A 14096-nucleotide genomic window follows, 5' to 3' on the forward strand; every position below is an offset into this window, starting at 1 on the left:
AGGGGGACAAGTCTAGTTCCATTTGTTGTGAATGTAAACAAAAGCTGAGAATCAATTGGGGATAAGGGGGTCTATAGAATTCCATTTGCTGTAAATGTAGACAAAAGCTGAGAATCAATTGGGGATAAGGGGAGTCTATAGAGTTCCATTTGCTGTAAATGTAGACAAAAGCTGAGAATTAGTTGGGGATAAGGGGAGTCTAGTTCCATTTGTTTTTAATGTGACAAAAGCTGAGAATTAATTGGGGATAAGGGGAGTCTAGTTCCATTTGTTGTAAATGTAGAAAAAATCTGAGAATCAATTGGGGATAAGGTGAGTCTATAGAGTTCCATTTGCTGTAAATGTAGACAAAAGCTGAGAATCAATGGGGATAAGGGTTGTCTAGTTCCAGTTGTTGTAAATGTAGACAAAAGCTGAGAATCAATTGGGGATAATAGGAGTCTAGTTCCATTTGTTGTAAATGTAGACAAAAGCTGAGAATCAATTGGGGATAATGGGAGTCTAGTTCCATTTGCTGTAAATGTAGACAAAAGCTGAGAATCAATTCGCGATAAGGGGAGTCTAGTTCCATTTCTTGTAAATCTATACAATGAAACTAGCATAAATGTATCTTTGATGATGTCAAAATTTATTCATTACACTTTTAACTTAAAATTATCATTAAGAATTGTCAATTTCATAATTATATATTTGATTACATTTTATTGACATCCTTCTCAGCTGCTTATCATGTATTTTTCTTGTGTGCAGGCCCTTTGTGATGTCATTGGACCCGTCTTGTCTGATCCAAAGCACATGAAGTCCATGGTTACATCTTTGACAGCTGTAGTGTCCACATCAAATGCACCCAGAGCGGTTAGTACCATACATTTGTATTTACCTGCTTATTACATTCTTCCTCAATAAATACGTCTGACACTATAGATAAAAGTACATCAAAATCATATAAAATGTTTCTTTGTTTTTCTTTCCATAAAGTTGACAACTATAAGAAACATCTCCCATTAGGAATGATGTATATGCAACATGTTTAAATTCTAGCTTGCCAACATTTCTGCACTTTCATCCTGGGGAATATTTTTATGGGAAACAAATGTTACAGAAATAAATAAAATAAAGTAATTTAATTATCTAGTACAGGATATAGTGATTCGAAAATCCTTTAAATGTCACTTTATATTTTCAAATATAACCCATCATCTGATTTTGTTGTATCATTATGACTAGAATCATTGTCATCAACAGAGAAATTATATCAACATCTAATGCAGTCTTCATAGAAGAAAGGCACTTTTGGAAGGATAGTGCTTTAACAATTGTATCATTTAGTTATCTTCCTCATCATCAATAATAGAATAATACAATTTCACTTAATGGTCAGTTATGACAGTGAAACAGGTTGGGTATAGTACGCCAGAAGATCTTAAGAACTCTAATATTTCCTCATCCCTAGAGTGAGGTAATTTCACTTAACTGTCAGATATCACATTGATACAGATTGGATCTTAATAACTATGTTTTTCATCCATAGAGTGGTGCAATTTTATTTAACAGATGGACATTGCAATGAGTTGGGTTGTGCCAGAATATCTTAGTTCCTTTTCAGATTATGGTTGGAGTTTTGGAGAAGTTCAATAGTGAGATAAAAACTGGGGACACAAAAAGTGCTGTTAGAAAGGTAACATTCCCCTTTTTTTCAACTGCACAAACAACTTTAAAGATCTAATAATATTCTCTACATTAAATATTTTCAGCATGTTTTTTATGTTTTTTAATTTCATGGTGTTTGTTTTTTGTAATAATATCATTATATATGGTTTTTTATGTTATAGGTGTTGTCTAATGTTGTAAAGCACTTAGAACTTCTAAAGAATAGGCACTGATATTTATTGTACGTTGATTTCTTGGATATTCATTATATTTACCCATAAATACTGTAAAATTAATTTTGATATAGAAAAATAAAAAATATATTCGGGTTATATGATTTGTTGATGTCTGCATTTAAAAATTATTTTAATAGATTTCTTTTTTGTTTGTCATAATAGCATTTTGCAAAATTGACCTGGTTTAGTATCAGCATGGGCATAATTAAAGGATCATTGTCAATTGCAAAGAATAATTTGAAAATGTACCCTAAACAACATCACCAAAATGTTTTGACTCAAGTGACACAGATGCCATCAAGCTTCAAAATGACAGCATTTTTTGGGGTACAGCCCTTTCATATTTTAAATTTATAATTTAAAAATGGTGCATGCTTTTGTTATATATATATATATATATATATATATATATATATATATATATATATATATATATATATATATACACACATATGTACACACACCAGTATGAAATGTGTCATGCAATGAACATAGCTTGTCTGGTCAGGAGATTATTTGCTGTTGTTTTTTTCAACAGGGCAACATGGAATACTATGCCAGTGAGCTAGAGCTGAATGCTAAGTTTCATATGTTTGCTACAAACTGCCAACATGTTCACTGTGGACAGAACTCCGTTTCCCAGCAACTCAAAGTCAAGTCAAAAAGAGGTATGTACTATATATCTGTTACAGAGCGGGCAGCTTGTCCTTTTGATAAACTGGTGTCCTATCTTGGTGCAGGGCTGGGGGTGGTGTAGCATGGTTATTAGGTGCTAGTGGACATACTTTTTCAGTTAATTCAGGTCATTCAAACTGGGATAACCTCCAATATGAACCATATAGTCAGAAAAAAAAAAATGTGAAGTGTACTTTAGCATTTTTTTAATGTGTGCATGTACATTATAAATGCACACAAGCCTACACAGAAATAAACAGACTGATAAACTCATTACCCTTTGAAGTTGCTGGCTTAAAATTAAAAGTACAGTGCTAAGTCAGTGCATACAATATTGTTACGAGTCTATGCTCATAAAATAAGTAACAGTAAAGAGTAAAGACAACAAGCTTTGAAAAATTTAACAAATAATTTATTTCCCAGGAATACAAAGTGAAAAATGAGAAAAAAGAACTTACAGTATTGTGAATTAAATCCAAAATTAATCCAAGAATTAAAGACACAAGTCCTAGTAATAAAAGTCTTGAAGAAAAATCAGTTCAGGTCCCAAAGAGATTCGAAATTGAAGGCGATGATGTGTCTTTTATGACCTGTGTAGTGCTGATGTGTCAACAGTCTCTTTTTGAATCACATAAATATTATTTCAGGTTTGAATTTAGTATAAATTCCAATGAATGTCTTTATCCAAGAATTTTATCAGAATACCTTTTGTATTTCCTGAGAAAATAATCACTTGAACTCAATAATTTGAAAAAAATAAAATTCAGCGTAAACTGGTCACAAAATAATACAACTTAAAGTGCTAGATGTTAAAGCATGACTAGCATAATCATCACAGTCACAAGAAAATATAGTTCTTTGCTTGACCTCATGTCACAAATTAGCAGTTTCAATAAAAAAAAACACATTATCTAATGGATAATAACCTTTCAGAATGATCTCATGAGCCTTGTTTATTTACAACACAATAGCCATTAAAATTCACTTTGGAATCTTCAAAACTCTGACCCATATCAACATGTTTACCTCAGTAATAATTCAGTTAATAAGCTCTTACACATAGAGAATAATGAAGCTATTATTAGTTGTTTACATAAATTAAACAAATAAAATAGGTCAAGCAGGTCAATCAGAAATGAACTCAATTTTGGACAAGGTCAAGTCCAGCAAACAATGTTACATTACAATAACACATAATGAAGTTAAAAAATAAAACAAACAAACAATTAAATTAAATATACATAACAATATAAAAAATGTTAGAGTTTTAAAAGTAGACAGCATTAATGTTTAAATTAGTACAAGTAGAAGGGTTTGTGCAGCCTGCTGGCAGCTAAAAAGAAGGCTCTTTTATACACCAAAAGCTGTTCACCATTACTTGATTTGCATGGTTTACCATTACCTGATATATATGGTTTACCATTACCTGATTTGCATGGTTTACCATTACCTGATTTATATGGTTTACCATTACCTGATTTGCATGGTTTGCCATTACCTGATTTATATGGTTTACCGTTACCTGATTTATTTGGCATACCATTACCTGGTTTGCATGGTTTAGCATTACCTGATTTATATTGAATACTGTTACCTGATTTATATGGTACACCATTACCTGATTTATATGGTTTACCATTACCTGATTTGCATGGTTTACCATTACCTGATTTATATCACATACCATTACTTGATTTGCATGGTTTACCATTACCTGATTTATATGGTTTACTATTACCTGAATGCATGGTTTACCATTACCTGATTTGCATGGTTTACCATTACCTGATTTATGTGGTTTACCATTACCTGATTTGCATGGTTTACCATTACCTGATTTGCATGGTTTAACATTACCTGATTTATATGACATACCATAGTGAATTTGCATGGTTTACCATTACCTGATATATATGGTTCACCATTACCTGAATTGCATGGTTTACCATTACCTGATTTATATGGTTTACTATTACCTGAATGCATGGTTTACCATTACCTGATTTGCATGGTTCACCATTACCTGATTTGCATGGTTTACCATTACCTGATTTATATGGTTTGCCATTACCTGATTGTTATGGTTTACTATTACCTGATTTATATGATTTACCATTACTTGATTTATATGGTTTACCATTACTTGATTGTTATGGTTTACCATTACCTGATTTATATGGTTTAACATTACCTGATTTATATGACATACCATTACCTCATTTGCATGGTTCACCATTACCTGATTTATATGGTTTACTACTACCTGATTTGCATGGTTTACCATTACCTGATTTGCATGGTTTACCATTACCTGATTTATATGACATACCATTACCTCATTTGCATGGTTTACCTTTACCTGATTTATATGATTTACCATTACCTGAATTGCATGGTTTACCATTACCTGATTTATATGGTTTACCATTACCTGATTTATATGATTTGCCATTACTTGATTTATATGGTTTACCATTACTTGATTGTTATGGTTTACCATTACCTGATTTGCATGGTTTACCATTACCTGAATTATATGGTATATCATTACCTGATTTTTATGGTTTACCATTACTTGATTTATATGGTTTACCATTACTTGATTGTTGTGGTTTGTTGCTGATGCTATTATTTATCTTGAGACAAGGTTTACCATTTTATCATGAAACTATATGGTTACATTTTTGGGGGTAATTTTTATTGAATTGTCTAGGTGGAGGCTCAACATTGCAACCATTGTTGTGTCCTAATGCCTGTCTGCATCAATAAACCCATCCATTCCCAACCTAGATTAACCTTAATATTAAAAGATTTTATGGAAGAACTGTATTGTTTTGGTTCAGATAATGCTAGTGGAATGACAGGCAGATTGCCTTAGATTCAGACAATGCTAGTGGAATGACAGGCATATTGCCTTTGATTCAGATAATGCTAGTGGAATGACAGGCAGATTGCCTTTGATTCAGATAATGCTAGTGGAATGACAGGCAGATTGCCTTTGATTCAGACAATGCTAGTGGAATGACAGCCAGATTGCATTTGATTCAGATAATGCTAGTGGAGTGATGCAGATTGCCTTTGATTCAGATAATGCTAGTGGAATGACAGGTGGATTGCCTTTGATTCAGATAATGCTAGTGGAATGACAGGCAGATTGCCTTTGGTTCAGGTAATGCTAGTGGAATGACAGGCAGATTGCCTTTGATTCAGACAATGCTAGTGGAATGACAGGTAGATTGTCTTTGATTCAGATAATGCTAGTGGAATGACAGGTGGATTGCCTTTGATTCAGATAATGCTGGTGGAATGACAAGCAGATTGCCTTTGATTCCGATAATACTAGTGGAATGACAGGCAGATTGCCTTTGATTCAGATAATGCTAGTGGAATGACAGGTGGATTGCCTTTGATTCAGATAATGCTGGTGGAATGACAAGCAGATTGCCTTTGATTCCGATAATGCTAGTGGAATGACAGGCAGATTGCCTTTGATTCAGATAATGAATGCTAGTGGAATGACAGGTAGATTGTCTTTGATTCAGTCAATGCTGGTGGAATGACAGGCAGATTGCCTTTGATTCAGTCAATGCTAGTGGAATGACAGGCAGATTGCCTTTTTTTTCCTGTTCAGGAAAAGTGAAAATCAAGGAGACCGTAGTGCCACTGGATATGTCTCTAACTGATGTGCTGTACATAAAAAGTTAAAATCTAGGAGACCGTAGTGCCACTGTATATGTCTCTAATTGTTGTGCTGTACAAGAAAAGTGAAAATCAAGGAGACAGTGCCACTCTATATGTCTCTAACTGATGTACTGTACAAGAAAAGTGAAAATCAAGGAGACAGTGCCACTGTGTATGTCTCTAACTGATGTGCTGTACAAGAAAAGTAAAACTCAAGGCGACATTGCCACTGTATATGTTTGGAGCTCACATATTACTGTGATATGTATTTTCCTATAAGGCAAATCCAACTGCACATTCAAATCTGCTGTCACATTGTGCATTGGCAGATCTAGGTCTATCCAGTTTGTTGAGAGTAATCAGTAGAACAAATAACATGGACCCTTATCTGCCATCACATAATGAACTAGCAGATCAGTGTTATGTTGTTTGCAGTTGGACATAACTTTTATGTGAGTATATATAGTATACAAGTGTATGACACTTGCATTGTCCTATAAGCTTTCAGAAGTTGCCATTGGTTACTAATAAATTTTTCAAACATTCAGAAGTTGCTAATGGCTAATAATGAACTGTTGAAATGTGCAGAACTTGCCAGTGGATAATAATGAATTTCTCAAATATTCAGAAGTTACCAGTGCATAATAATGAATTTCTCAAATATTCAGAAGTTACCAGTGCATAATAAAGAATTTCTCAAATATTCAGAAGTTACCAATGGATAATAATGAATTTCTCTAATATTCAGAACTTGCCAGTGGATAATAATGAATTTCTCAAATATTAAGAAGTTACCAGTGGATAATAATAAACTATTAAAATATATAGAAGTTGCCAGTTAGCATCTGTGAAGACTGTCACACAAGACTGAATAATGAGTGTTTTTTAATGGATTCCTCGCAATTGATGCACCAGCAGATGAATCACTTGAGCTTAATCTCTTGTGCATCAAGCAGATTTTCAGATTCTGTTACACAGTGTGAGTGCAGTGACACAGCTTAGCATCTGATTGGGAAATTGAAGAATCCAAACCCTGGAAAATCAGCACGTGGTGATCTGTTGTGCATGATGTTGACTGTACTTACAATGTGCTAGTGCTATGCTGACAGTGAGTGGTTATTTAGTTGAAGATACAAAAACCATAGTGAATTTAGATACATAGACAATAGTGAATTTAGATACTAGGACAATAGCAAATTTAGATACAAAGACCAGAGTGAATTTAGATACATGGACCCTTGTGAATTTAGATACAAAGAACATAGTGATTTTAGATTCAAGAACTGTAGCGAATTTAGAAAACAAGGACCAAAATAAATTTAGAAAACAAGGACCATAATGAATTTATATAACAAGAACCATAGTGACTTTAGATTCAAGGACCATAGTGAATTTAGATACAAATTGGTATTGCATGTTACAATTGTTTCCATAGAATATCCCTGTGAAGATGATGACTTGTGGAGTTTGTTTCAATTAGTCATGTCCTTCCTCAGCCATGAAAGAATTTGACAAAAAGTGACAGAAAGTCCTTGCATTTACACAAATGATGCCATTTTGTAATCAAATATGGCTGCTGCTACTAAACATTGTATAGAAACATTTATTTCAACAAAACACTTAACAAATTTTGACCAACTTTGACACAAAGCAACCAGGCATAGTGGCCTTCCAGTATTGGACAAACGATGCTGAATAGCAATCAAATATTTATGAAGATCCTAAAACAAGAAAAAACCTTGAAACAGTTGTTTTCATAGCATATGCAATCAGTAGCATTGGAAAAATTTCAACCAAAGCATCCTACATCTGATTATTTGGCAGATATCAGCCATGCGAGTGACTTCAGACTCACTGAGGCCTCTTTTTAATTTTTAACATCCATATTTAGAATTTTTCAAGACTTTTACATTTTCATGGGAGGTCTCTTATGATGAAAACATGAAGCATGCTTTGGAAAAATGTTAAAGTTTCCATGTTATTGGGATGCACAGAATATCAGCATGCACTTGCATGGTATGTTAGTGACTACACTTAATTCTCCATAGTGACATCAAATATATTTAATGCTATTGCTTGTGTTTCATGCACACGTAACTGATGTGAACCTGAATCTTCTCTCATATAGTGTGTCTGTACCCAGATCTTCTCTCATATAGTGTGTCTGTACCCAGATCTTCTCTCATATAGTGTGTCTCTACCCAGATCTGCTCTCATATAGTGTGTCTGTACCCAGATCTTCTCTCATATAGTGTGTCTGTACCCAGATCTTCTCTCATATAGTGTGTCTCTACCCAGATCTTCTCTCACATGGTGTGCTCTACCCAGATCTTTCACATGGTGTGCTCTACCCAGATCTTCTGTCATATAGTGTGTCTATACTCAGATCTTCTCTCATATAGTGTGTCTGTACCCAGATCTTCTCTCATATAACGTGTCTCTACCCAGATCTTCTCTCATATAATGTGTCTGTACCCAGATCTTCTGTCATATAGTGTGTCGGTACCCAGATCTTCTCTCATATAGTGTGTCTGTACCCAGATCTTCTCTCATATAGTGTGTCTCTACCCAGATCTTCTCTCATATAATGTGTCTATACCCTGATCTTCTCTCATATAATGTGTCTATACCCAGATCTTCTGTCATATAATGTGTTTGTACCCAGATCTTCTGTCATATAATGTGTCTCTACCCAGATCTTCTGTCAAGTAATGCACTTAGACCACTGTCTTCTGTGACATAGTGTACATGTATCCAGTGATTCTGTCAAATAATGTACATGGACTTAGATCTTCTGTGAAATAATGTACAGGGACCCAGATCTCTTGTTAAATAATGTATATTATGTGTCAGCAGATCAGGGTCTGTTGTGTTCATTTTACAAATGATTTGAAGTTATCATTGTGGAACCTAATTAGAAGGTGAATGACATGACTGCAAATTTGGTCTACTGTTGCAATTGGGTATTTTCAACACAAAGGTTAATATTAAACACTACTGTCCCTTACACATGGTGAAATATGATTATCCTAGATTTGTTTCCTTCACAGAATATACAGAAGTAGGAAGCAGTGAGGAACTTCCTTTAGGTGAAGAGTTTCAGAATCTTGTGAAAACATTCATTGACAATCATGAAAAGAAGTCTTCCAAAAGATATGCTTTAACAAAGAAGCTGTTGGAGCAGTTGGCGTAAGTATTACTGATGATGTAGAACATGCTACTCATGTAGTTAGTGGGTTCAGGAGTAAGTATTACTGATGATCTGGAACATGCTACTCTTGTAGGGAGTGGGAACAGGAGTAAGTATTACTGATGATGTGGAACATGCTACTCTTGTAGGGAGTGTGTTCAGGAGAAAGTATTACATATGATGTGGAACATGCTACTCATGTAGGGATTGGGTTCAAGAGTAAGTATTGCCAATGATGTAGAACATGTTACTGATGTAGGGAGTGGGTTCAGGAGTAAATATTACTGATGATGTGGAACATGCTACTCTTGTAGGGAGTGGGTTCAGGAGCAAGTATTACAGATGATGTGGAACATGCTACTCATGTAGGGAGTGGGTTCAGGAGTAAGTATTACCAATGATATGGAGTATGCTAATTATGTAGGGAGTGGGTTCAGGAGTAAGTATTACCAATGATATGGAACATGCTAATTATGTAGGGAGTGGGGTCAGGAGTACATATTACCAATGATATGGAACATGCTACTCATGTAGGGAGTGGGTTCAGTAGTAAGTATTGCCAATGATATGGAACATGCTACTCATGTAGGGAGTGGGTTTAGGAGTAAGTATTACCAATGATATAGAACATGCTAATAATGTAGGGAGTGGGGTCAGGAGTAAGTATTATTGGTGATATGGAACATGCTAATTATGTAGGGAGTGGGTTCAGAAGTAAGTATTGCCAATGATATGGAACATGCTACAAATGTAGGGAGTGGTTTTAGGAGTAAGTATTACCGATGATATGGAACATGCTACTTCTGTGGGGAGTGGGGTCAGGAGTAAGTATTACTGATGATGTGGAACATGCTACTCTTGTAGGGAGTGGGTTTAGCAGTAAGTATTACCAGTGATATGGAGCATGCTAATTATGTAGGGAGTGGGTTCAGGAGTAAGTATTACTGATGATATGGAACATGCTAATTATGTAGGGAGTGGGTTTAGGAGTAAGTATTACCAATGATATGGAACATGCTAATCATGTAGGGAATGGGTTCAGCAGTAAGTATTACCAGTGATATGGAACATGCTACTCATTTAGGGAGTGGGTTCAGGAGTAAGTATTGCCAATGATATGGAACATAAAACTCATGTAGGGAGTGAGTTCAGGAGTAAGTATTACTGATGATATGGAACATGCTACTCATGTATGGAGTGGGTTCAGGAGTAAGTATTACCGATTATATGGAACATGCTACTTCTGTGGGGAGTGCGGTCAGGAGCAAGTATTACTGATGATATGGAACATGCTACTTATGTAGGGAGTTAGTCAGGAGTAAGTATTACTGATGATATGGAGCATGCTAATTATGTAGGGAGTGGGTTCAGAAGTATTACTGATGATGTGGAACATAAAACTCATGTAGGGAGTGAGTTCAGGAGTAAGTATTACTGATGATATGGAACATGCTACTCATTTATCGAGTGGGTTCAGGAGTAAGTATTGCCAATGATATGGAACATGCTACTTCTGTGGGGAGTGGGGTCAAGAGCAAGTATTACTGATGATATGGAACATGCTACTTATGTAGGGAGTTAGTCAGAAGTAAGTATTACTGATGATGTGGAACATAAAACTCATGTAGGGAGTGAGTTCAGGAGTAAGTATTACTGATGATATGGAACATGCTACTCATGTAGGGAGTGGGTTCAGGAGTAAGTATTGCCAATGATATGGAACATAAAACTCATGTAGGGAGTGAGTTCAGGAGTAAGTATTACTGATGATATGGAACATGCTACTCATGTAGGGAGTGGGTTCAGGAGTAAGTATTACTGATGATATGGAACATGCTACTCATGTAGGGAATGGGTTCAGGAGTAAGTATTACTGATGATATGGAACATGCTACTCATGTATGGAGTGGGTTCAGGAGTAAGTATTACTGATGATATGGAACATGCTACTTATGTAGGGAGTTGGTCAGAAGTAAGTATTGCCAGTGATATGGAACATGCTACTCATTTAGGAAGTGGGTTCAGGAGTAAGTATTGCCAATGATATGGAACATAAAACTCATGTAGGGAGTGAGTTCAGGAGTAAGTATTACTGATGATATGGAACATGCTACTCATGTAGGGAGTGGGTTCAGGAGTAAGTATTACTGATGATATGGAACATGCTACTCATGTAGGGAGTGAGTTCAGGAGTAAGTATTACTGATGATGTGGAACATAAAACTCATGTAGGGAGTGAGTTCAGGAGTAAGTATTACTGATGATATGGAACATGCTACTCATGTAGGGAGTGGGTTCAGGAGTAAGTATTACTGATGATATGGAACATGCTACTCATGTAGGGAGTGGGTTCAGGTATAAGTATTGTTGATGGTATGGAACATGCTACTCGTGTAGGGAGTGGGTTTAGGAGTAAGTATTACTGATGATATGGAACAGGCTATTCATGTATGGAATGGGGGCAGATGTTCCCATCAATGTCCATGGTCTCATTAAACATTAGATACATTTTGTTGAGCTTTTATTCTTGGTGGAAGTTCATCACAGCAATCACTTTGTCATTCATGTGTATATCCATCTGACCCAATGACTGTCAATACATCTGTTCATACATATAATCATATTTTTAACAAATGCATATGCTGCCTTCATCTTTATTTGATATACATTTTATCTTGCTGTACTTCATGTTTAGGGGATTTATCTAAAATTTTGTGTATTCTATTGTTAGATTTTTAAACTTTACATTTAGTTGTCATTATGTAGACTATTGTGCTGAGGTGCCATAAATTGTTAATGCATTCATTCATGCATACATTGATACATACATACATGCATGCATACATACATACATACATACATACATATTGAAATAATTCTTTAAAAATTTAATGCTGAAAATAATTGGCACTTGTTTCAGTTGTTATATTATGCAAGTTTGTTGCCTGTAACAAATTTTACCAAGTTTAGATAACTTAATTTCATGAGTATAAGACTGTGAAATAGAAAGATGTTTTAAAATACATTTTTCATAATGAATGGAACGCCTTTATAACTTCACCGTTGTACAAATTGAATACCTTTATAATTACACCATTGTGAAAATTGAATACCTTTATAATTACACCATTGTATAAATTAAATACCTTTATTATTACACCATTGTCCAAATTGAATACCTTTATAATACCATTGTACAAATTGAATACCTTTATAATCACACCATTGTACAAATTCTGGAGTTTATCATCATTGTTAATGGACAGCTACAATGTTGCTCAAAGATTACAGACTTCCTGATTTTGTGACTAACTGCAGGATATCTGCCAAGCAAATCCGTCTGGCTATGATGCCATCAGGTGCAGAAGAGGTCCTGGACATCAAATGTCTGCAGATTCTGAGGGCCATTATCCATAATGAGGAGAGAAAGCTTCCAGAGGACTGGGATACAAGAGCCTCAGAAACCAAGATCAAAAAGTGAGCAATTAACCATAAATACATGTATTTGTAGATACTTTGAGTCCAATTTCACTGTATATGAATCTTTGTTAATTCTGGAAATTCAGCATATTTATGGGAAAACAATGATTTGCAATTAATCTTCTTTCTCCTAACATGTATGAAAATTGAGGATTTCATTAGATTATACATGTACATTCTGTTTGATGTACCTTTGTATTTTGCCTAATTAGAGCATGCTCTAGTTTGTAACTCTACAGGTAATAGACCAGAAGAATTCATTGGGTGGCTTACTTTCTGTCACCTGTCAGCTGAGGTCCATTGTCCATCACTATATTATCACAAATTTGTTATCACTACTTCTCCTAAACTACCTGGAAGATTGCCATTAAACTTTACACACGCATTCATCCAATAGTCTGGTAGGTCCTGGATGAAAATAGTGCAGCGCTCACACTTATGATATGTCCATCATAGTGGTCATCTTGAATACTTTGTTATCTGATCTGACAGCCGACATGGATGGTTTTCACTTAAAGACAAATCGTGTTGTTCCTAAATTATCTGACAGCCATCTTTAAAATCTTGTTTTTGCTACTCCTCCTAAATGGCAAGTCATATCGACATGTAGTTTTTTCCCATAGATTTCTTAAAATGTTTGGTTTGCCCTGAAGAAAAATAGTGCCATTAGTACACCCAGCATGGTAGACACTATGGCCATCTTCAAAATCATTTTATTGCTACTTCTCTTGAATTGATGGTCATTATCAACATGGAACCATTACTAAAAGACATTGGATGATGTCTAGTTGTTCTGAAATGAAAATAGTATCAGTCTTATGTCCATTATGGTCACCATGACTGCCATCTTGAAAATCTTGTTATTACTATTCCTCCAGAACTGAAATATTGACATGAGGTTTTCATCCTGAGACTTCTTGTGATATGTAATTGTTCCTGAATTCAAATGTGCTGATCACACATCCAGTATGACCATCATGGCAGCCATCTTGAAAATCTCATTGCTATTCCTCCTGAATAGAAAGTTATATTAACATGGAGCTTTTCACCTGAAGACTTCTTCTGATGTCAGGTTGTCCCTAAATGTAAATGGTGCCACTCGGACATTAGCTTTGAAGGCTTCTTCTGATGTCAGGTTGTCCCTAAATGTAAATGGTGCCACTCAGACATTCAGTATGGGAAAC

General features: G+C 35.1%; 1 protein-coding gene across 4 annotated transcripts in view; it reads left to right on the forward strand.

The window, feature by feature from the left end:
• Positions 1–14096, forward strand: part of LOC149779968 (inositol 1,4,5-trisphosphate-gated calcium channel ITPR2-like) — a 187233-nt gene that overhangs the window by 84448 nt on the left and 88689 nt on the right. For all 4 annotated transcript variants that reach the window (XM_089936684.1, XM_089936686.1, XM_089936687.1 and 1 more), the window contains 5 exons: positions 751–855; positions 1607–1678; positions 2425–2554; positions 9293–9431; positions 12751–12909. In XM_089936684.1, the coding sequence (XP_089792810.1) occupies positions 751–855; positions 1607–1678; positions 2425–2554; positions 9293–9431; positions 12751–12909 (605 nt within the window). The remainder of the gene's footprint in view (positions 1–750; positions 856–1606; positions 1679–2424; positions 2555–9292; positions 9432–12750; positions 12910–14096) is intronic.

Source organism: Sinohyriopsis cumingii, chromosome 16 (genome assembly GCF_028554795.1).
Source record: "Sinohyriopsis cumingii isolate HCF-2022 chromosome 16, ASM2855479v2, whole genome shotgun sequence".
Lineage (NCBI taxonomy): Eukaryota > Metazoa > Mollusca > Bivalvia > Unionida > Unionidae > Sinohyriopsis > Sinohyriopsis cumingii.